This window comes from Xenopus laevis, chromosome 8S (assembly GCF_017654675.1).
Source record: "Xenopus laevis strain J_2021 chromosome 8S, Xenopus_laevis_v10.1, whole genome shotgun sequence".
NCBI classification, from domain to species: domain Eukaryota; kingdom Metazoa; phylum Chordata; class Amphibia; order Anura; family Pipidae; genus Xenopus; species Xenopus laevis.
The window spans coordinates 57,491,541-57,516,503 of NC_054386.1; the positions used below are offsets into that span (position 1 = coordinate 57,491,541).

At 38.0% G+C, this 24,963-nt stretch overlaps 1 protein-coding gene across 1 annotated transcript; it reads left to right on the top strand.

Annotated features, from left to right (window-relative positions):
- Nucleotides 1-1,364: 1,364 nt before the first annotated feature.
- picalml.S (phosphatidylinositol binding clathrin assembly protein like S homeolog) lies at nt 1,365-21,757 on the top strand (the record flags this gene model as incomplete). The annotated part of the gene is given in 13 exon segments (NM_001091864.1): nt 1,365-1,628; nt 7,674-7,816; nt 8,782-8,857; nt 10,098-10,200; nt 10,282-10,375; nt 10,462-10,573; nt 14,280-14,386; nt 14,910-14,951; nt 15,530-15,615; nt 17,375-17,498; nt 18,097-18,233; nt 20,132-20,232; nt 21,210-21,757. Coding segments are annotated over 12 exon segments (1,335 nt in total). The 3' UTR covers nt 21,443-21,757.
- Between the last annotated feature and the right edge of the window lie 3,206 nt (nt 21,758-24,963).

Consider the following 24,963-nt stretch of genomic DNA (forward strand, 5'->3'; position numbering starts at 1 on the left):
AACAAAAACATTGGTGGCCAGGGGCCCCCCTACAAGTGAAAAAAAAATCATTGGTGGCCAGCCGCCCCCCCCACAAGTTAGAAAAAATTGGGGGGTCGGAGCATACCACTTTTCTTGATGGGTTGTTGGAGTGTACCACTTTTCTTGATGGCGGTGAGGGATGTTAAAAAAAACATTGGTGGCCAGGGGCTCCCCTACAAGTGAAAAAAAATCATTAGTGGCCAGCCCCCCCCCCACAAGTTAAAAAAAAATTGGGGGGTCAGAGCATACCACTTTTCTTGATGGCGGTGTTTTAGTGTACCACTTTTCTTGAGGGGTGTTAAAAAAAAAATTGGTGGCCGGGGGCTCCCCCTACAAGTTAAAGAAAAATCATTGGTGGTCAGCCACCCCCCTATAAGTTAAAAAAATAGTGGCCAACCGCCCCCCCCCCCCCCGCCGTGTATGTAATAATTTACTTCCAGTCTTTAATTGGGACTGGAATCCACAAATTGGAGAGACTACAGGGCAACACCGTAAGCAAACTTCAAATTGTCAGTCCAAAACTGATTCCATAAAAGACATAAACAGTGATATAACCCTCCCCACAGTATGTTGCATCTACATTCGGTGCACCTGTCAGTGCAATTTGACCAGGTATCAGTTTTCTCTTTTATAATAATTCAACAACATCAGTGTGATTACTTTATAACAATTTAGGCTGTGTATTCTATGTGAGCAGCCCCCGTTTGCGACAATACCACGGGGAGTGGGCCTGAATCGGCAGCTTCCCATGTCCTGCCAGCTCAGTTCACTACTGCAACTGTACTTTAGCCGGTTTCTAACTATCACACGTATGATCCGGCGCATCTGAGGTTCCCAGTCACATGACTCTCTGCCGCCATTTTGTCTTAGGGGTGAAGTGTGAGGTAAAAAAGGGACAGAACAGGGGAGACAAACCGGAAAAGGGAGAGAGATAGAGTGTGGGGGAAAGGAATGCATACAGGATAGAAAGGATAAAGGATTGTAGGCACTCCCCCACTCTGTCCGGCTGGATCACCACATAAGGACCTCCTTTAACCCCGCAATTATACGGTGACCCGGAACCGGAGAAAAGAAGGCAGGGTATCGGGTGGCATAGGGTTCCAGTGACAGCGCCCGTGTGTGTACGTGTTAGTCACTGTGGGTTGGTGCCCAGTCGGCACGGAGAAGGATCATGTCGGGCCAGTCCATCACAGATCGGATCACAGCGGCTCAACACAGTGTCACCGGCTCCGCCGTGGCCAAAGCCGTATGTAAAGCGACAACCCATGAAATGATGGGTCCCAAGAAGAAACATTTAGACTGTAAGTCTGGGCTTGGGGGTTTTTTAACCTTGTGGCGCTGATATGACATGCTATTGGTATTCCAGCTAGGAGCTGCTTGATGGGGGTTGCTGGGACTTGAAGTTCATATCAGCTGAATGGTGGCGAGTTTGGCATGCATGGTCTCTACAGTCATTTCTATTGGCATGAGCAGTGCTTACATTCTGTCTCTGCACAGGTTGCTTGTACCTGCCAATTCTAATGTCAATACAGGAACAAGATGTCACATGTTTTCATTGACGAACATGGGGTCTGATCGCAAGTGGCTGGAATCCCATATATAGGGGCGTATGTTTTTTCAAAGAAATATCAACATTAAGCTGTTACCCTCTGCAAGGGACTGGAATTGTATCGTTTTAAGGGCAGACAAGAGTAATTCAAGTGCAGGTTCTAAACTGTTACAATTTTGCAAAATTTTGTTGATACATTTCTCAGCAGTGTCTGTAGAATATTAGCAACTATTGTATCAATTCTAACAGCTGCCTTTAATGAAACTCGGGGATCCTGCTCAGGAGGGACAAAGATAAGAAATGTATCAACCAAATGTATCCCCCTCCCAGAGCTGCTTTAGGGTAAGGCCACACTGGGCGTTTTGGGGAGATTTGGTCGCCTGAAAAAAGTGTTGGATGGTGAACAACCACTTTAGGGTAAGAACACACTGTGAGATTCGGGGAGATTTAGTCGTCCGGCGACTAATAGTCTCTTCTTTGGGGCGACTAATCTCCCCGAACTGCTTCCCCGTGTCTTCCGCCTGCTACAATGAAAAAATGCCTGCGGCATGGCACTCGCGGCGCTTCGTTTTCCAAATTCACCCGAAGTAGTCTCACGAGGAAACTTCACACGACTTCGGAAAACGAATCGCCGTGAGTGCCATGCCGCAAGCGTTTTTTTTTTCAGTCTAGCAGGTGGAAGACACGGGAGAAATTTCTTTAAAAAATTAGAATTATTTGATTAAAAAACTATGGGAGATGGCCTTCCCATAGATAGCTTTCTGGATAGCAGGTTTCCAGATAAGGCATACCATACCTATACTAGTATTCTCACGCTGTATCTGCTGATATTTAGTACACCTTGTTCTCTGATAAAGTCTGAGCATCAGTGCTGTAGTCTGTGTATGCTGTATGTCGTGGAAAAATTTGTAGAGGAGCATACGGGTAAGGTCCTTTGTTTGGTGTGTTTATAGTGTTACATGAACAGCCATGTTCCTACACTTCCCTGCTGTCACATTACTTTTATAAAACATGGTACCGGTATGGAACCCATTATCCAGAAACCCATTATCCAGAAAGGTCAGAATTACACAAAGGCCTTATGCCATAGACTCCATTTTATCCAAATAATCCAAATTTTTAAAAAGCATTTCCTTTTTCTCTGTAGTAATAAAATAATACCTTGCACTTAATCCAAACAAAGATATAATTAATTCTTATTGGAAGCAAAAACAGCCTATTTAATGTTAAATTGTTTTTTTAGTAGACTTAAAGTGTGAAAATGCAAAGATCTGTTATCCCAGGGGTGCCCAGATCACCCTGTGATCTACTCTCGCCACCTGGCCTCCAAAAATCAAATGCAAGCTCAGGTGCACCAGTAAATGACTGAGCTTGCGTCTATACCACAGAAACATATGTAGGTAACATAATGCCAAAATCATTTATTTTTTGGCAAACATCTAAAAGTGCATTACATAGATACCATATTGGACCAACTCTCATATATTCCTGTGATTATATAATTATGTGATTATTTTGCCCAGACTTGTTATTTGACCTCTACTTCAATGTTGCATAGACCCAAAAGGGAGGTAGCTGCTAAATGTGCACAAAGATTTATTACATGCATTGGAATGTGCCTGGATTTTAACTATAGGAGTGCATGTGCAGTAAAGTTTCTACTCACAATGCTTGCATAAACTCTCCTGCAGACTCTTTGGGGTTAAAATCCAGGCACATTCCAGAAACTACCCGCAGCAGTGCAAATACCCACTCCTCTCCTGCTCTGAGCAGCAGGGTAAAAGACACAGCAGCTAGGAGAGGGGCGTGAGGGAGAACGCAGCCTAGCAACGGCTTCCAATAGTGAATCACAGTGACACAGTGAATCACGTAGATGCCTTGAGGAAGTGACGAACATGGAAGGGGTTTCTAAGTCAGAAGAGATTACCGGTGCAGGTCGCAGTCTACCAGAAACCAGGAAGTGGTCTACTGGTAGATCGACGTCTTGGCCACCCCTGTGTTATCCTGAAAACCCCCAGGTCCTGAGTTCTGGATAACTGATCCCATACCTGTACTTGATACCAATGATTGCTGCTAAGTGAAAATCATTTCCAGTTAGCTCGTGGCACACATTGTGTGTTCTCAGCCACTGTAAATGCTCAGATTTGCCCTCTCTTCTCCATTTGTGTGCGCACTGACAGGATTGTAATCTGCCTGTTATTGCGTACACTAAACAGATTTCAGCCAGGAAGCACGCATTTACTGTCTAAAATCTGCTCCTTGTGCTCACTGACGGCAGTCCTGTCTGTGCACCCACTAAGGGTGCTGAATCTTTTTTTCCCATTGGCATTTTTATTCTGGCAGAAAAAACATAGTGTGCCACTAGCCTTAAAGGAATTGTTCAGTAGAAAAATAAAAATTGGGTAACTAGATAGGCTGTGCAAAATTAAAAATGTTTCTGATATAGTTAGCCAAAAATGTAATGTATAAAAGGCTGGAGTGACTGGATGTGTAACATAATAGGCAGAACACTACTTCCTGCTTTGCAGCTCTCTTGGTTTCCACTCATTGGTTACCAGGCAGTAACCAATCAGTGACTTGAGGGGGGCCACATGGGTCAAACTGTTTGCATTTAAATCTGAACTGAATGCTATGGATCAAACTCACTTAACAGTTATGTCCCATGTGGCCCCCCTTCAAGTCGTTAGCTGAAAAGTAGGGTTCTGTTATGTTAGACATTTGCTCACTCCAGCCTTTATACATTGCATTTTTGGCTAACTATATTAGAAACATTTTTTTTATTTTGCACAGACTATCTATTCATGCAGTTTTTATATTTATACTGAACTGTTTCTTCAAAAAGCTGTTTTTTCAAAAGAAGAGAAAACAATTATAAGCAGCTGCATGGTGGCTTAGTGGTTACCATTGCCTTGCAGCACTGGGCTCCTGAGTTTGATTCCAGCTGGTGCCCCATCTGAAAGGAATTTTTTTCATGTTCCCTGTGTTTGTTTAGGTTTCCTCCCACACTCCAAAAACAAACAGACTGGTTAATTGGCTCCTAATAAAATTGACTGTGTGTGTCTGAACATGATAGGGACCTTGGTCGTTATAATTACGTTGTCACTATTGGTCACTGAAAAGATTGTTCATTTTCAATACAGACATGTTAGAGCTGAATTGTCAGATATACAGGTAGAAACAATATAATTATACTTGTATCTGACGATTCAGCAGTAACGGTGGATGATGTTTGTCTGCCAATTGGACAAACCAACCACTATCAAAGTCTGCTGATCTTGGTCAGCTTGTCTCCTATACACGCAACCAAAATCGTTTTGTACAATATTATCTGTGTGGCTGTGGCCACCCTTGGACTGTAAGCTGGGGCAGAGACTGATGTGAATGATATCAACGTAAGTGATTTCAAAGTTGTTACTAGAAAAGCTGTTAAAAGCCGTATCTGTCTACTCTAGCTGCTTATATTACCTGAGCCCTGATTCTGACTCCTGGAGCAATATAGCAAAAACTAGCTGATTAACAGACCTGGAGAAGAACAGACATTATATTTTCTCGAGTCAGAACCAGAGAAAAAAAGGGTTAAACAAATAACATTTACACATAACCGGATAACCATTAAAATTGTTTAGTTCATGTATATGAAAAATTTGACCATTTTACCATTTCTTTCACTTCTTTTCCCTTTAATCATGGCATGAATTTGCAGTTGCATGTTCTATACAGTTTTGCCAAATCATATTTTTTAAACAATATATACATAGTTTCACTTTGATAGTTAGACAGCATGTGTATGTACATTCAATTTATCATTTTGAGGCTTTATCATTTGTGTCCCTAGAGTTTAAAGGGGTTGTTCACCTTCAAATACCTAGTTGGTTCAGACCGTTCACCCAAAATAACGACTTTTTCCAATTACATTCTATATTCTATGTGTGCCCGTTTTTCTAATAAGCAAGTGTAAAATGTAATTTTTTACCTTCTAAAGCAGCTCTGGGAGGGGAGGTCGCCGACCCTGTAAACTGTTCTAAACATTTTACATATGTTATCTTTGTCCATGCTGGGCGGAATCCCTGAGTTTCAATAAAGGCAGTTGTTAGAATTGATACAATAGTTGCTAATATTCCCATAGATCCTACTGAGAAATGTATCAACTTAATGATTCAAAATTGTAACAGTTAAGAGTCTGCACCTGAATTAGTAAACTGCCTGACTCAAACACCAGAAATAGGAACACTAAACTTTAAACTTAGATTTTGAAAAAACAGTAGAAAATAAATAATGGAAAGTATTTGAAAAAAAAAAGTATTTTTTCTGGGGAACTATCTGAAAACAATTGAAGTGAAAAAAAAAGTGTTTAGAAGTCGAATAACCCCTTTAATGACGAGGCTGATTGCAATCATGTGGGTGAGAGAGAGTACTCGTGAGTTGCAGTATAAGGTCGAATGCTTAAATTTGCACGTCATGTTTTTCCTTATTGTACAGTGCTATAGAATATGATTAATGCTGTACAAATAAATGGTCTATTTAAAGAGATACTGACACCTGAAATTAAACTTTTTTTTACATCTATTATAATATTGGCTTTGCAAGCTACTTCTAACTTTGCCATAAAGTATTTGCATGATGCTTTTACATTACCTGTCTGATCCCCCATGTTCCTGTATGAGGGGGCTGCCATATTTGTGCAGCAGGAGTCCGTTAGCATTAGAAACTGTAACTAACAGGCTGAGATGGGACAGTCTGGTTGGCAAAGTCAGAGTGTCAGAGAGTCAGGCTTAAGGTGGCCATACACGGATAGATCCGCTCGTTTGGCGATGTCGCCAAACGAGCGGATCTCCCTCCGATATGCCCACCTTGAGGTGGGCAATATCGGGCTGATCCGATCGTGGGCCCTAGGGCCCAACGATCGGATCCTAGCGTTCGCCAAACGGCGGTCGGATCGCGGGACCGCATCAACGAACAGATGCGGCCGCGATCCGACGGGATTTTTAATCCCATCCGATCGAGATCTGGCCGACTTTCGGCCAGATCTCGATCGGGGAAGCCCGTCGGGGGCCCCCATACACGGGCCAATAAGCTGCCGACACAGTCTGTCGGCAGCTTTTATCGGCCCGTGTATGGCCACCTTTAGGAACTTCAACTAACAATTATATACAAAAACAAACCTCTCAGCAAAAAATGATCAACATGACCTATAGGTAACAATCAATGTACATTCATATGCTAAAATTCATTTTTTAGTGTCAGTATCACTTTAAAGTCAGCTCCCGCAGAGGTGTTTTTCAGAGCAGTGTAAATAAGGTATGCAAAAAATATTTGCACAGGTCCTTTTTTTTTTTGCATATGGATAACTCTTATATCACTTGATAGCCAAGTAAAACAATAACATGGCCTTGCCAGTATGCACCCAAAACAAAATGTAATGACATGAGTACTTTCAGATACAAATGTATCATGATTAGATTTAAAGGGAATTTATACTCTCTGTAAAACTGTCCATCTGTTCACCCCATCTCTGTAAATAGGTGGCTGAGTAAAGATGTAAGAATATACAAAAATGAGAATTCTGATTACCAACTCAGGACCTGTGTAATTTTTGCAGGAGAAATAATGAGCATGATTGTGGCACTCCTTTGTGCTGCACTGCAAACGGGGTCTTCTTAAATCACCCCTAAATTGCAAAGCAGTTTAGGGGTGATTTAATTCTGCATGTAGAGAGACAGGATTTCTAGTGGTTTTAATAGGTCTTCTAGGGAAAAGGAGCCCACCTATAAGATACATTGGATCTAACTGTCAATGATTATCTGACACCCAACTCCTGCATGAAGAAAGAATGAAGAAAAACAGATGATAGTGAAGACAAACTTGATTATTTCAGAAACAGTACAGAATTTTCAATTGATTGTATTTAGAAAGTTTCTTATTTCAGTATTCTGAAGCTTATATTACATTTTAATTTTCGTGATAATTTCCCTTTAATATAATTAATTAGAATTAAAGTTCTACTTTGAGTCAGAAGAAATGCATCACTTTATTTATACTGAATTATGAATGGGTGGTTTGCTACAACTGATGCTGAATTCTTTTTTTTTTTCTTCAATTACAGATCTTATACAGTGTACAAATGAGATGAATGTAAACATCCCTCAGCTGGCTGACACACTTTTTGAGAGAACAGCAAATGGTAGCTGGGTTGTAGTATACAAAGCTCTCATCACAACGCATCACCTCATGATGTATGGCAATGAGGTAAGGCACACAAGCTTTATTGATGTGTGCAAACTTAAAAATAATCTAAAGGTAAATTATTATGGAGAAAAACACACAACTATCACTACTAGCTACACTATCGGCTAAACAGGTGGTGTGCATAAAAGGCCGACACCCAGTATGCCTTTCTATTGGTCGATCTTTCATGCAGAACCCACATTTGTTCAATTCAGCAAGAAGTGAGGAGAAACTGTCTCCTCCTGGCTTCCTCATCTGCCAAACAACCATGAACTGACCCGCCTCACTCTGGAATTGGCCAACATCCATTGTACGTGGGCTAGGTAGGGCAACATATTTGTACAAGTAATGGTTAGAAATTTTGTTTTGTACGATAATATTGATGTGTATGGCCCGTCAAGACTTCGCCAAACAGATGGATGTTGAGTGCTTAGGCTGCCTTTGTCTTGGGCCATATTCAATAATTTACCCCATCACCCCTGTCCACCAATGAGCTATGTTGTTATTCTACATTTGGTTGTCTAAGATGGCAGTTGTTTTGGTGTGTAAATGGACGAATAAACTGGCAATGGCAAATAACATAGACATTTTAGCCACCTTAAGACACATGCATTTGCATAGGCAGTTATTTGTCGGAAAAGTGGATGTACAGCATGTTTCCCATAGGCTTTGCATGGAAATTATGTCTGGTGTTTCCTGATTTGTCTTTGGAGTAAGCCATGATGACAATCCTTCTTAGACAGTTGTTCAGAGAAAAAAAAAAATAAATAAAAAATAAATAAATAAATATATATATATATATATATATATATATATATATATATATATATATATATATATATATATATATATATATATATATATATATAATTTTTTTTTTAATGTTATTTATAGATTTGTCTTCCATAAATGTAATGTTAAACGAGGTATTGTGCCTGATAGCATTGCTTGTAATCTATATAATTTTATGTATTTTTTTTCCTCAGAGATTTATTCAGTATCTTGCATCCAGAAATACATTGTTTAATCTTAACAACTTCTTGGATAGAGGTGCCATGCAAGGTAACTACATCCTAAATCTGTTCCTGTAGACAGTCCTTTGCCAATATGTACAAATAATAAGACAGTGTAAGCAATTAGCATACAGTAAACATTGAATATGTTTAAAATGTAGTTAAATAAACTATTTTTTTATTTGAGAGGAGAAACCTAAAATTTCTTTCACAAAAGTGCTGCAAGTAATTGGTTGGATCTTAATTCCTTATGTTAGCAGTTTTATTTTCAATTTCTCTCTTGATAATGTCTCCTGTGAGTCCATTGCTTCCACTGACAACAATGTAAAACAACTTACTTTTTCCCTCTACAATTGATTGCCACTATATGCCATTCTTACAGTGCACTTTATGTGAATACACTATTAAGATAAATTTTGTCTTAAAATAGTGTTATCATTCTAATTGTATAACTAGAATCCAACTAGTAGTTGTCTTCCTTTAGAATTAATTTTTTCTAATAAAAACACACTTTACACTTTACTTTACGCATTGTTTGCAGACACAAATAAAACTGATAATTTTTCTGACCTTTGCATCTTGTACTTTGGTTAAGAGCCTGTATGCCAAAATGACTTTGCTTTGGAGATAAGCCACACTGACGTAATTAGTATAAAAAAAAAAACGTTGTCATTAGCAGTAGCAGTGCAAAAGCAGTGTCATTAGAGTATGCAGCACAGATTACACTGAAATACAAGGGCGCAATCAGAAATCATGCAACTTCATTAGGAAGCCCAAGTTATTTGCATACTGCCTGCCTGAGCAACTTGGAAGCAGCCTCTGTCAACAGGTTTCTGGTTTAACAAAAAAAAAAAAAACAAACAAAAGGAAACACTCAGAAAGGCTGTCTGACTAGAACATGTTTTTTTCACCATGCACTTTTACGTGCAAACTATTTGTCTACAAAATAGTCGATTGCATTTGTCCAATCTGATGTACTGTAACAGGCCCCTGACAGGGCTTACTCTTGTCACCCAATCATTCATTCCTCTGTGGATAATTTTTGTTTAACGACCTCCTCTGTCCACCCATACAGAAACCAATTTATGCTGTTCAGACTATCCTGACTGATATCTATGTACTATGTGTATAGGTTTTTGTTTATTGGGCATGTTTGAAAATATAATGATGTCATGTATAGCACCTTGCACTGTATCTGTCTTTTGGGCCAATACCACCCTGTGCATTGTCTCCTTAGCTTTTGAGAAAACATTGAAAGCCAACAGGTTCTTTTAATTTTTCTTTTATAGGCTATGATATGTCAACTTTCATCAGGCGCTATAGCAGATACTTAAATGAAAAAGCACTTTCCTATAGACTTGTGGCTGTTGACTTCACCAAAATGAAAAGAGGGTATGTCCATGCAATATTGTGTTAACAAATGAGTAACTTTCATAGCACTCAAATTCTCTTCTAATTTTTTGCACATTTTAGGGTAGATGGAGTGATGAGAACCATGGCTACGGAAAAGCTTTTGAAAACACTTTCAATCATTCAGAACCAGCTAGATGCTCTCCTAGATTTTGATGTATGTCTAAAATGACACTCTTTTTCTTCCTTATTCACTATGTTATTTGCAAAACTTTGTTTTTACAGTTTCTCATTTTTTTGTAGGCAAGTCGAAACGAGTTAACAAATGGTGTTATAAACACTGGTTTCATGCTTCTTTTCAAAGACTCTATAAGGTTATTTGCAGCTTATAATGAAGGCGTCATTAACTTGCTAGGTATGTATTGTTAATTGTTAATTTCTGATTTTTTTTTTTTTTTTTTTTTTAAATGTGGATAAAAGTTCCCCCCCCACTCTAGCTGTTTGGGTCACTATTGCATGTAAGGGTCCATGGATGTGGTTAAATAAATTCTCCTTAGAGTAAATAGTTTAAATGTTCCCAATAGCATAAATAATCACAAATATTCAGAAAATAATGATCGCTGAACAGAATAACCTGTGCCATTAATATATTACTGTTCATGTAATTAAAATAAGTAAATGTAAAGCCTGCTTATAAACGGATTGTTAGCTAACATCTGAAACATATGTTGGGTTTAGGCTTCTTATTCCTATTTTTAAACCTGAAAGTGAAGCAGACAGGATCTGGTTGTGATATACAGCATGCATGCTTTGTGTAAAATCATATCTTATAATAACTTTGGTTGTGTATTTGCAACTATCCTGTTTTCTGCCGTCTCATACAAAACAGTCATACATTGTTATTTGTCTATTCTGTTAAACTCTTTATAAGAGATATTACTTTAGTTGTTATATTGTTTAAAGTATTACAAGAGATGCCTTTGATGAAAAATATTCTTAGATTGGGGAAATGTTTTTTTTCTGGTTCAGTTTACTTTTGAATGGTGTTGCACTTTAATTATAAGAGAACATTGGTCATATTCCTTATTTTTTATTGACGCATTAATAGTTCATTGCAGATAAGGCAGAAAATTAGGTTGATTGCTTCCCCTTATATTACTGCCAACATATTATTATTAAAGAGTTGCATCTGTTTGCTATTTGTCATATACTGAGTTGGCATAATTTTGCATAATTTTATTATTATATAATTGAACTTTAAATCTTGGATACATTTTTAATCTTAATGTTATCTTAATATCTACTATGTCCTCCAAACCACAACAGCTGTTTGCCACATTTAACTCACTCCTATGCCCCCCTCCACCTCCTCCACCTATTAATGTTACCGCCCAAGACCTTGCTCATTTCTTTAATGAAAAAATCGATCTCATTAGGCTGAGCATACCGTCCGACAACAATCTCAGACCAACGTGCATTCCACTCACATCTACTTTGCACTCCTTCACCCCTGCAACTCTAGATGAAGTTAGCAAACTTCTAGCCAGCTCAAAACCCACCACCTGCTCCCTTGACCCCATACCCTCTCGCCTTCTCCACCCAATCTCTGATACACTCTCTCCTGCACTTACCCACCTATTCAATCTTTCACTCTCTACTGGTACCTTTCCATCATTATACAAACAAGCACTAATCACTCCTATCCTCAAAAAACCTTCCCTTGATCCCAGCTCTCCCACTAACTATCGACCGGTCTCCCTTCTTCCATTCGCATCTAAATTACTAGAAAGGCTTGTTTACAAACGCCTGATCCAGCATCTCACTCACAACTCCCTCCTCGACCCCTTGCTTCCGCCCATCACACTCGACTGAAACTGCACTCACCAAAGTAACCAATGATCTTCTATTGGCAAAGTCTAAAGGTCATTATTCCATTCTAATCCTTCTAGATCTCTCTGCAGCCTTTGACACAGTTGACCACACACTCCTCCTTGACATTCTACACTCATCTGGCATTCGGGACACTGCTCCTTCATGGTTTACCTCTTATCTGTCTGACCGTTCCTTTAAAGTTTCCTTCTCTAACTCTACTTCTACTACTTTCCCACTCTCTGTTGGAGTTCCTCAAGGCTCTGTTCTTGGCCCCCTGCTGTTCTCGCTCTACACAACTTCACTAGGAAAACTCATTCAGTCATTTGGACTTCAGTATCACCTTTATGCTGATGACACCCAACTCTACTTGTCTACTCCTGATCTTTCTAATTCTGTCCTTTCCCAAGTCACAGACTGTCTCTCTGCTGTCTCCTCCTGGATGTCACAGCGCCACCTGAAACTGAACCTTTCTAAAACAGAACTCATTATATTTCCTCCTAGATCTTCCCCTGTCCCTCAGATATCACTCACCGTAAACAACACCACCTTTCATTCCACCACACAGGCACGCTGCCTAGGAGTCATCTTAGACTCTCATCTGTCTTTTTCACCACACATTCAAACACTTGCAAAATCTTGCCGTATTCAACTGCGCAACATTGCTCGAATACGACCCTATCTCAGTTCAGAATCAACTAAAACACTGATTCAGTCTCTCATCATCTCCCGCCTTGATTACTGCAACTTACTCCTCACAGGTATTCCAACAAATCACCTTTCACAACTCCAATCTGTTCTAAACGCAGCCGCTAGACTCATTCATCTAGCTCGCCGCTCAACATCAGCTGCTCCCATATGTATGTCCCTTCACTGGCTCCCAATCTCTTCTAGAATCAAATTCAAATTACTTACACTCACTTTCAAGGCCCTTAATAATGAAACCCCTCCCTATATTTCATCTCTAATCTCCAAATACACTCCTTCACGAAACCTACGCTCTGCTTCTGATCTTCGCCTCACTTCTCCTCTGGTCACTTCTGCCCATTCTCGTCTACAAGACTTCTCTCGGGCTTCTGCTTTTCTCTGGAACTCTGCCACAAGCTGTCAGACTTTCTCCTTCCTTCCAAACTTTCAAGGGCTCCTTAAAGACCCATCTGTTTAAAGAGGCTTATTCAATGTACCTTAATTAATCATTGCTGTATCAAAATGACAATAATCCTAATGTCTCAATTGTACCCTAACCTTTTAGTTTGTAAACCCTATTGTACTCTGTAATCCTTGTCTGTTATCCACCATTTATTCCCTGTTTGCTACAACTGCAGTAAAGCACTGCGTATCTTGACAGCGCTATATAAATAAATGATGATGTTATATAGGAATATAAATATGCATAGATGCTATAGCTGCATCTAACCTACTGTTTGTATGCTGTGACAAGCTGCCTGCTTGTACACGTCATTTTGGGGGAAATCCGCAATGGTAGACAGGTAAGTGTAGGATAAGGAGCAGAAAGACAGTAACACCACAGTTCTTCAGGCAAAAGGTTTAGACTTTTCAACAAAAAGGCGCTGGCAAACAGTAAGTCATTGTTGCAGCAGCACACATTCGCATTTTATTTTTGATTAATCAGACACAGGGGTGACAATTTCAGTACAAAACATAAATCATTAAAATAACTCCTGCCCATTGGGCGTTACCTTTATGCTTTTGCTGAGTTCCCTCACTAAACTGGGCCCCTTGTGGACTACCAGCAAAATCAGATAAGTTGGGGTCATGCCTGTACTCACAATACAGCGAAGCCTCCTGGCTTCACTCACTTTCTCAGACAGACTCTTGGTCACAATCATGGTCATAGGCTCCCTCTGCTCCTTGTAGTTGCAGGCAGCACCCCAGCCCCTCTCGGAGTCCCTTACACAGCCTGGTATCCTCCCTGCTGTGCTCTGCTCAGAGAGAGCTTCCTAACACTCTCATTAGATTTAAATACCTTTCCACGGGACAGCCTTCCTGTGGAAAGTGAGCTCCATTATGCAAGCCAGACCTGTGGAATGAAGTGTCAAGCTTGCCTGTTCCTTCCAGAACCCTATAGGTCCCAGAATCTGGCAACTAAAGCCTTTGGACATAGAAACCCTTCTCTGTTTAGTAACACTTTTCCTGGAGGAAAAACACACCTGTTTCCCCATCTCTGTGGTCACTCTACCACAATGTGTATATAAAATATGTATACAAGTTTTGTGTTTTCTATTTTCCAGAAAAGTACTTTGACATGAAAAAGAACCAGTGTAAAGAAGCTCTGGATATCTATAAAAAATTTCTTGCTAGAATGACAAAGCTTTCAGAGTTCCTCAAAGTCGCAGAGGTAAGTGCTGTCAGTAAACCAAAGGGGCCTTATTTAGCTATTGGCACTGGTACAGTAGCACGTGGTGTGCATGATACCAAAACTGAATGCCATAAAAAAAAAATATACATATTGTTATTGAATGCTATGCCAGCTTTACACAGTCAATGCTTTCTGCTTGATAGTTCATCTCCATTTTTGTTCCTTTTGTCTTGTGGCCAGCAGTAATTTGCAAGATTATTTTGCTATATCAAAATTTGAATGCTAAAATGAATCACATTTTAAAGTTAAACATTTCATATTTGTGTTGATTTGCATTTGCAAGTATTGCATGCTATTTGCAGATTTATATTTCTGCACACAATATACCAAATAACTGGATTTCTTCATTGTTCTGTCTTTGGGCAATTGCAAGTGCCACTGTACCAGTTCAAGTTGGTAATGTCCCTTTTGCTTTCATTTGTGTGTAAAACTCCCAGCACTCTCTCCATTACCACTGCATGAAGTAATGTAATTTTTTTTCCCCTCCTATTTGTCAACTCAGCAAGTTGGAATTGATCAGGGTGACATTCCAGACCTTACTCAGGTCAGTATACATTCCATGTTCATTTAATCTTATTTTGTTTTCTTTCTGTACTACTGTTTGCAGTTGTTTAATCCATAGTTCATATCCCCAAGACTTTTTTTTTTTTTTTGCCCATACTGTTAATGTGAAATAGTTTGATGCATATTCTGCTTACAGTTTATATACATGTGAATACAAATTTCAGTTATATACACATGTATATCTTACATTTATAGATGCATATTGTAATCATCTAACTTTACAGTCGAAACACAAAGTGTATTTACAAAAAAAGATACTGTGCCTTAAATGGGCAGAACTGGCAGTTTTTAAAAACTGACCATATGTTTTGAAAGCGGTTCATAAACCCAAACTGCAACATTCCTCCCAGTGCCAAAGTGTAGGAGCTTTGTCTGTGTGCACATTTAATTTTCTAGTTAACCCAGTTCAGGAAAATCAGCACATATACATATATGCATTGATCATAAATACAAAAATTGTAGTTTAAGAAAATAAAGTTTTAGGTAAGGGTTTACTTCTAAGCAGCAGAAGTGACCTTTGTTTGCATGAGTACAAATAATTGCTTTCTTTATTTACAGGCACCCAGCAGTTTGCTGGATGCCCTCGAACAGCACTTGGCATCTCTTGAAGGGAAAAAAACAAAAGAAGTCTCTGCTGCCAGCAGGTTAGTACTTCATCTGACAAATTTTTTGGACTGATGACCACATCGTTTTTATGCCAATATGTATAATTTACCTATTTAAGATGCAGGGTCCATTTCTGTTCAATAGTAAAGGTGATAACCATTACAATTTCAGTAAAATAATGGAAATGTTCTAACATCATTCTGCAATGAACATTTTGTGGCCAAGTTATCCAGAAAGCTTTGAATTACGGAAAGGCCGTCTCCCATTGTCTCCATTTTATCCAAATATTAAAAATATTTGTTTATTTTTCTCTGTAATAATAAAATATTACCGTGCACTTGATCCAAACTATATAATTAATCCTTACCGGAGGCAGAACCAGCCTACTGGGTTTATTTAATGATTTCCTAGTAGACTTAAAGTATGAAAATCCAAATTATGAATAGATCTGTTATCCAGAAAGCTCCAGGTGTTGAGTCCTGATCTACCTGGTAGTCCACCTTAGGACTTAAATGACCTTTCGCCTGTTTATTTCTTCCCTTTTGATATATCACATGCAATGTATATATTTCCATATACAGCAATAGTATTTTATAAGATGCAGCTACATGCAAAATGTAACAGCTAAAATGCGGAACCTTGCCAGCAGCAAAGGATAACAGATCCCATACCTGTACAATCAACAATAGTGCAGAACTGAACATATGATTAAATAAATACAAATGGAACAAATAAGAAGTAAAACAAGTAATTCCAGTCACACTGGACAATAAAACACTTTTTATGACCAAAAAAAACCCTCCAGACAAACACTATACTAAATTTGTATGTGCAGCCAGGATATGGTGGAATGCTATGCTGTGCCTCTAGATAGTGTTGGGGGCTCAGAAAGCATGGATAACATCAAACGCATTGTTTGCATATGTCTGCTGTTGTCCTGGAAATGCCCTAGGCATCACTAGTTCCAGCACCCGTTGTCCATGGCTGGCGAATAAGCAAGAGGATTTACTCGAAAAACCAGTATGCCAATCCCAACATGCAAGTGTTACAGATGGTAAAATGTATGATTTGTGGCACTTAAATTGTAAAAACTTGTACATATCAATCACCTCTTAAGGACTGTACACAAAGGGTGTAGTATAGTTGATTTCCCCTAATTAAAATTTGTGCGTATTTTAATCTTATAAAATAATACAAACGGTACAAACTCTGTGCAGTGGTCCTGTAGATGTTGATACCTTAAGTTTTGCCCTAACTCCTCTTACAGCACCCCTTTTGCAAACCTTTAAACCTTAATTACATTTTGAAGAATGATGGCAATCTAGTAATATCTGGGGTTCCGAAAATATACAGACATTTGTTACATGACTTTAGGATGGTTACATCATACAGAAAGATATTACCAATAACTAATATATATATATATATATATATATATATATATATATATATATATATATATATATATATATATATATATATATATATATATATATATATATATATATATAAATATAAATAAATAAATGTGATTTACTAAACTATTACCTGTAGTACTGCTTCTTCCAGGTATATTGGAAGAGAAATTCCACCATAGATTGCAACAAAGTAGAACTAAATTATATGGTTTGTGCAGTTTTATGTAAGAGACAAAACATATTGTGAATTCAATGGACTAATGTTTCAAGAATACACTGAGGGATTTGCTATTTCTGGTCATTTGTAGGGAATAGTTGTGACTCAAAACCCATTGGCGCACTGAAAGTTATAATTTGTGGGGTTTTTTTTTTTTTACAGAGCTAGTACCTTGTCAACTGCTGTTTCTACCCTTGCTACAACAGGAATGTCTTTTAGCAAAATGGATGAAAGAGAGAGACAACAGGCTCTTGAAGAAGAGCAAGCAAGACTGCAAGCACTTAAGGTACTGAGAAAATACCCACAATATTACTTAAAGGAAAAGAAAAGTTACCAAGTCAGTTTATTGCCAATAGATTAGCAACAATGCCATTTTTATTCTTTAAAATGCTTTTCCATGCCTGAGTAAACCGCTCTAGACACTGTCTCTGTTTATTTAGGATAGTAGCTGCCATATTAGCTTGCTGCATGAGCCTCTCCCTGCTTGCTTATACTGTATTTCTGAGCTCAGATGGGGGGGGGGGGGGAGAGGAGCAAACGGAGCATGCTCAAACCCAAGTCCTGGAGGTTTAAGCTGAAAACAGGAAGTATGATACAGCAGCCCATCTGTACACAATAGAAGGAAAGAAATGCAGTGTTTGTTTTGATAGAGGACTCAGAGCAGTATTTCTTTGAGGGTTTACTTTTGTAGACCTTTCTGATAAAGCTTACTTCGTTTTAACCTTTCCTTCTCCTTTAAATTAGTTAGCTGTAATTCTTAACCTCTTTTTTCCCTCTTGTAATCCTCTAAACACCCATTCACATGATGGTTTTCATTTACATATAATGAAGCATGTGTACTGTAAATTAAACATCTTTACTAAACAAAATTACCATCATTACAGGAACAAAGACTAAAAGAAATTTCTGTTGGATCAAATTCTATATCTACATCTGCATCCCCAAGCACTTTATCTGGCAAAAGCATGAATGCTTCTGCATCTGTGGATTTGATTTCTGCACCTGCACCAACAACAAACAGGTGAACAAACATCTTCTCTTTTGTACTTGAATTTCTTGCATTTGTGGTCTCGCAAATACTTTCATCTGACATTGGGTTTTAAATACACTAGTAATATTCAATAAAATAATTTGAAATGAGCAACTCTTTCAACAACTTTTTTTTCTAAATGATTATAATTGTAAAAGTGTTTTTTTTTTTTGCAAAGTCTTGCCACCTTGAGTATAGAAGTATCTGCTTTGGAAAAAATTACTTTTGGATATTATTCATATTAATGCACTGACCTTGGATTAAAAAATTATGTACTTTTGTAGCTGTGATGAATAATTCTTTAAAATGTTTATTTATGTAGTAATATATTCTATACATTAAGGCGGTTCTTTAAGTCTGATTTATTTTCTGGTCAAAGTTTAAAATTGGAAAAAACAAAATTTTTTCATAGAAAAAAACCTCTAATTATTTGAGATTTATTAAACCCTGAGGCTATTAAAAGTCAGAATAAAAAAGTATTCCATCTCAAAACTGCCAGGGTCATGAAGAAGTCAATGGCAGATGTCATGTAGTTTTAGGGCGTCAAATCCGGAAAAATTTATTTTTATATGTAATGTTATTGATAAATACAGTAAAAATGTGGACAGGAGTTTGGTCAAAGTGTTTTAAGAAAATAGTGAGAATTTTTCGATTTTAGTTAACAAGCACCTATTAATGTCGCTCGTCGCCCATAGACTTCAAAGAATTTTATGTCTTTTAGCAAATTTTCAGCTCGTCACTACTGTACATTAAGGGCAGATTTATCAAAATGTCAGAATTTATAATTCGCCACAGAAAAACTCACTTTGAATTCATTCCTATGGGATTTTTAGAATTGTATTGTATCAATGGAGTTTACCATTTGATAAATATGCTTTTAAAAATCCCGTAGGAATGAATAGAAAGGGAGTGAGTTTATATCTATTAAAATTTTAACTCACATTTTGATAAATCTGCCCCGCAATCTATACAATGAGTCATATGTTATCATTTAGATTAAAGGAGAATTAAACCCCATCCCTACCAAAAAGCCCCCCTAAACTTTCTGTCATTGCCCCCTCCCCTTTCCGTGATGTGCATTAGTTAAAAGAAAACCCCTTTAAAAAAAATCTGACCCTTAAAGGGGTGGTTCACCTTTAACTTAACTTTTGGCATGTTATAGAATGGCTAGTTCTAAGCAACTTTTCTATTGGTCTTCTTTTTTCTTTTTTTTATAGTTTTTGAATGATTTGCCCTTTTCTTCTGACTTTTTCCAGCTTTCAAATGGGGGTCATTGACCCCTTATAAAACAAATGCTCAAATGCATTTATTTTTATTGCTAGTTTTTTTACTCATCTTTCTATTCAGGCCTCTCCTATTCATATTCTGGTCTCTTATTATCATCAATGCATGGTTGCTAGGGTAATTTGGACCCTAGCAACCAGACTGCTGAAATTGCAAACTGGAGAGCTGCTGAATAAAAAGCTAAATAACTCAAAATCCGCAAATAATAAATAAAAACCAATTTCAAATTGTCTCATAATATGACTCTCTACGTCATACTAAAAGTTAACTCAACGGTGAACAACCCATTTTTATTTATTAATTAATTTTTTTACTAATGCACATCGCGGAGAGGGGGGCAATGCCAGAAAGTTTAGAGGGGCTTTTGGTGGGGAAAAGGTGTAGTTTTCTTTTAATGTTTCACACCATGCAAGATTCAGGGGCATTGTTAATGTCCAGTTAAACCAAATCTCAAATTAAATTTCTAGCCATTTTTTTTAGCTTTTGTGGGTAATTTTTCTACAACTGGGTTAATATATTGCCTATTCATTGGCATTTGAAAGACATAAATAATATCACTCAAATGTATTAAATATAAATGTTTTTGTTTTTATCTTCCACCTTAGCATGCCCAACCTTACCAGTGATCTATTTGATCTCCAACCAACTTTTGTGCCCACTGTACAAAGCACTCCTGCCATTGCCACTTCTGTCAACACCTGGGGAGGTAAGCATTGCTTTTTTTGTATAAAATGTAACACGAATGGCCTCCTTTAGATCTGAAGTACATTTAAAGGTTAGGTCTTTGTCTCTATACACAAAATAAGTAGGCAAATATTACCCTCCAAAAATTGTTTAAAGGGGTACTGAAAACTAGTTTTTGAATAATGAAAGAAAATATGATTACACGCCACTTTTCACACAGCGATTTTAAATTTGTAACATTTGACTAAAAGAAGAGTAATACTTTTTGTTTTTGCTCTAGCATTTGCATTAATATTACCACGTCAACCAACCAAATCATCATCATGTACTTGAATATTTGTTAGAAAAGAGACTTCACCAATACTGGGAGTGCTTGTACTGACACATTTTCCCCTTTTTTTTTTTTTTGCATTGCTTGTTAAGTTTCCATGTGAAATCGTGTGTTACAAACATTATGCAGGTTTCATTGCTGTTTTTTCAAACAAGATCCTGTATCACAGTTGTGCAACATCTTACTGTTTAACAGTACTCCTATGCAGGATCCTCTGTTTCCTCACTGTACCCTGTGAGAGAGATATATATATATATATATATATATATATATATATATATATATATATATATATATATATATATATATATATATATATATATAATATCACAGTGCTTACTGACGATGTCATAGGGATACCTCATAAGCAGTGGATGAAAAAAAGAGTATTTGTTAGTACAAGCTCTTTCACTGATGTTGGAGTCACTTTTCTATCAAATATTAAAGTCATGACAATAATTTTAATTAATTTAATAAAATGCTATGCTCTGCATTTAAGGATTAATAAAGCTGATTAGATTGTCAAAGGACAAGATCAGTTGCAGAACTGTCTGATTTATCTCTATAGATTATATTTAGTTTATACTGCTGCCATACCTGATTTCGCTGCTTTACCATTTTCACTGTTTTTGTTTTCAATAATTAGCTTTGCTTTTTATGTTTGAAAGGACCGTTTTCCTCATCAAATGGTGTCAGTTCCCCACCACATATGGACATCTTTGATATGCAGCCTGTTGAAGAAGTAGTGAAGCCTACCCCAACATTCAGTTCAGCTTCCTTTGCCTCAAATCAAACAATGGGATTTCTTAGTGGTAAACCGCTTTTGCTGTTTTACTGTTCTCACCATCATATTTTAATGCTTCCCTCCAGCTGGACCGAGTCGATTCGGTCTTCGTTCTGATGAGATTTTCAAAACTGCCTGATTGATATCTAGTCATTTTTGGCCCAAGTGTTGTTCACATGGGCCCTATACACTGGCCAAAAAGCTGTCCACTCAGTCTGAAAAGACTGTTGTCTTTATTGGCCTGCATATGGCCAACTTTAGTCCTTCAGCATGGAAATATCAGGTCCTCTTATCAAATATGGAACAAAGATCTAAAGATAGTCTGCCATAGACTTCATTATAATAATGTGATCCGCATTTTTAGAAATTATTTTTACTTTTCTCTGTAAAAATAAAACAGTGCATTATACTTGATCCATATTAAGTTATAAGTAATCCTTGTTAGAAGTAAACCAGTTTATTTAATGTTTACATGATTTTCTAGTAGATTAAGGTAAGATCCAAATAACAGAAAGATCTATTATCCGGAAAGTACCAGTTCCTGAATATTCTAGATAGCAGGTCCCATACCTGTACTATCAATTTAACTGGATTGTAAAAAGAGTTGTCAATAAGCATTGCCCTCTGCAGCTCTGCACCAGGCCCTTTGTTGTTATTTATTTTCTTGGTAGGAGTTGGGTCAGATCCATCTGTCTAACATTTTAAAATTAATTCAGTTATCTAAAATTCGAGTAATGTTGACACAGATTTTTTTTGTTTAGGTTACCCTTTATATTCAGGACAGAACACCTCTGGATTGATGAATGTTGACTTTGATTCTGTTTTTGGTGCCAAATCATCTGCACATGAAATTAAAGACCTGCATGGTACACCTTATGGAATAGACCTCTAAAACGACTGTTTCGTAATAGTAGACTTTATATTTCAAAAACTATTGTGCTAAATTTGAACCTATATGTTTATTCAAAGACTATAGACTATCCGCAGTAAAACCTCAATTTCTGAACTTGCCTGAATATGGAATCCTTTACAAAAGACTAGACTGAATCCAGTTGCATATGCACCTTTGAATAATAAAAAAAGCTTAATTTGTGGACAAATTACCACATTCTGTAGTTTAGAGGTTTAAATTAACATACCTGCAAGGGTTTGGATTCGGGCACTGCTTATTGTGTAGGCCAAGGCTTTCCAACTACCGGCCCGCGGGCCGACCTCCCCTTGTGTGGCCCTCCACATGAAAGTCTACCTGCTGTGTCTGCTTAGCATGTGTGAGCTTTAAAGGAATTGTTCAGTGTAAAAATAAAAACTGGGTAAATAGATAAAAAATGTTTCTTATATAGTTAGTTAGCCAAAAATGTAATGTATAAAGGCTGGAGTGATTTGATGTATAACATGTCAGTTAGAACACTACTTTCTGCTTTTCAGCTCTCTTGGTTTACACTGACTGGTTACCCTGGCTACCAGGCAGTAACCAATCAGAGACTTGAGGGGGGGCCACATGGGTCATATCTGTTGCTTTTGAATCTGAGCTGAATGCTGAGAATCAATTACAAACTCACTGAACAGAAATGTACCATGTGGCCCCCCTTCAAGTCGCTGACTAACTCAGAGTTATAGAGCTGAAAAGCAGGAAGTTGGATTCTGGCTGTTTTATTAGACATCTGTTCACTCCAGCCTTTATATACAGGTATTACATTTTTGCCTAACTAACTACTATATTAGAAAAAATTTTTATTGTAACACAGCCTATATATTAATCCAGTTTTTCTTTTCACACTGAACTATTCCTTTAAAAAGTATCAGTACTGAGATTAACTGACCCCTGCATTTAAACCTCAAATTCAGACTTGTAACACCTCTATTGTTCATACCCTAAAGTCCTGTACTGTTCACACCTGAGACCCAGACTGAAACTGCCCACATTGTTCACCTGTTCACACTGTACAAAATGCTTATAGGGCATCAGCACTGTGCCAGTGTATGTAGTACATCTTAGAGTGGTCCTGATGGGGTTCCCATGTCTCCTGCTCTGTTCTGCCCTATGCTCCCTGTGTGTGCTATACTCTGCCTCTGTATGCCCTGCTCTGCCCGTGGGGCATAAGCCTGGTAGGGGTTTGTTCTGGGGGTTTATTGAAAATTATTGTTGGGGGCCCTAAGGTGTTTAATCATGTGCTGGGTTATCCACAGGGGATGAGGAGGCATATGGATTTAAGGGTATGTCTTAATATGACAACTTTGTTCACATATAAGTGATATCCCTGCACTGACCACCAACCATTTGGTTTTTGGTGTGCTACCACCATTAATGTGGACATGGTTTTGTGGAAACATGGGTGTGGTTTAAAAAAAAGGGAGTGGTTAACACTGGCTTCCATTTTGGCCCGTCACCATGTAGGCCATAAAAATGCCGGGCCCTGGTACCACAGAAGTTGGACAGCACTGGTGTAGGCAGTATCTTAAATACGACACAGCAGACCCCGCTGTAGTCCCACTCACAAAAGAAGTTGAATATGCCACCAGTAACAGCAGGTGGACAAGTCAGGCGTGGGGTGAGCTGTGGGAGAGTGTTGTTGTGTGAATGGGGATGGTGTGCCAGGCCCTCTGAAGATTTTGGGGAGGGGGGTGCACAAATAATAGTTATTTAACTGTGTCCAAAAGCTTGTTTTGACTTCTATTCTTCTCTTACCAAGTTTTTTTTCTTCTTTTCCTTTATGCTCAACTGGCATGTCGAACACTGGTGAGTTGTTGTGGTTTTTTTTTTTTTGGTTTTTTTTTACAAATCTAGATATTTACTCTTTAAACTATTTGCTTAATACTGAGAATGTACTGAGAATGTATGCCACCCAAATAGTAATGCAATCAAGAGCCATTCCATTTATTATGTCTGGGCTTGGGTAAAAAATACAGTCGATGTCTACTCTTATTACTCTTAATGCCACCGTAACTCATTTACTATGTTAACATAAGTGATCTTGAATTGATCTAAAATAAATAAAGTTCTAATGCTGTGGTGTTGCTTTTTTTTATTCATTTTAGATCATGGCTTACTTTAGTTCATTAAAAAAAATTAGCCTGAGCAGTTTATCTTATATAAGAGAAACATACTGTACCGGTCATCTTATCGGTATCCACCATGAATACATTTTTTTTCTATTCATTTCAAACATTGTAAAATATTTTAATCCCTTCTTTCAGATGTCTACTTCGCAGACAACTTTACAGACAGCGTTTTGCAACCAACTATATCACAGCCAAACCAGAACTCTGTAGCGGTCAGCCACCCAAGTGGAAAATTATTTGCAAATGATCTTGATTCCTCTCTTGCTAACCTTGTGGGAAGTAAGTCAGTGTCCACTGCTTTCCTCTTTTGCTAACCGTGTGGGAAGAAAACTTGGCCATAAACTGGCAGATTAAAGCTGCCGATATCGGTCCTTTAGCCCAATTTGGCAGTTTATCTGCCCGTGTATGGGGCTTCCGATGGGCATTCCCAATCGATATCTGACCACGATATTGATCGGGAAGCTTTAATTTTTCAGGCGATTGACCCGTCGGAGCCCATTGCTCCTTGTTGTAATCCAATCGTTCAGCCCTAGGCCCAACGTTCGGATATAGCCCTGCCGTGGAAATATCAGGGGAAC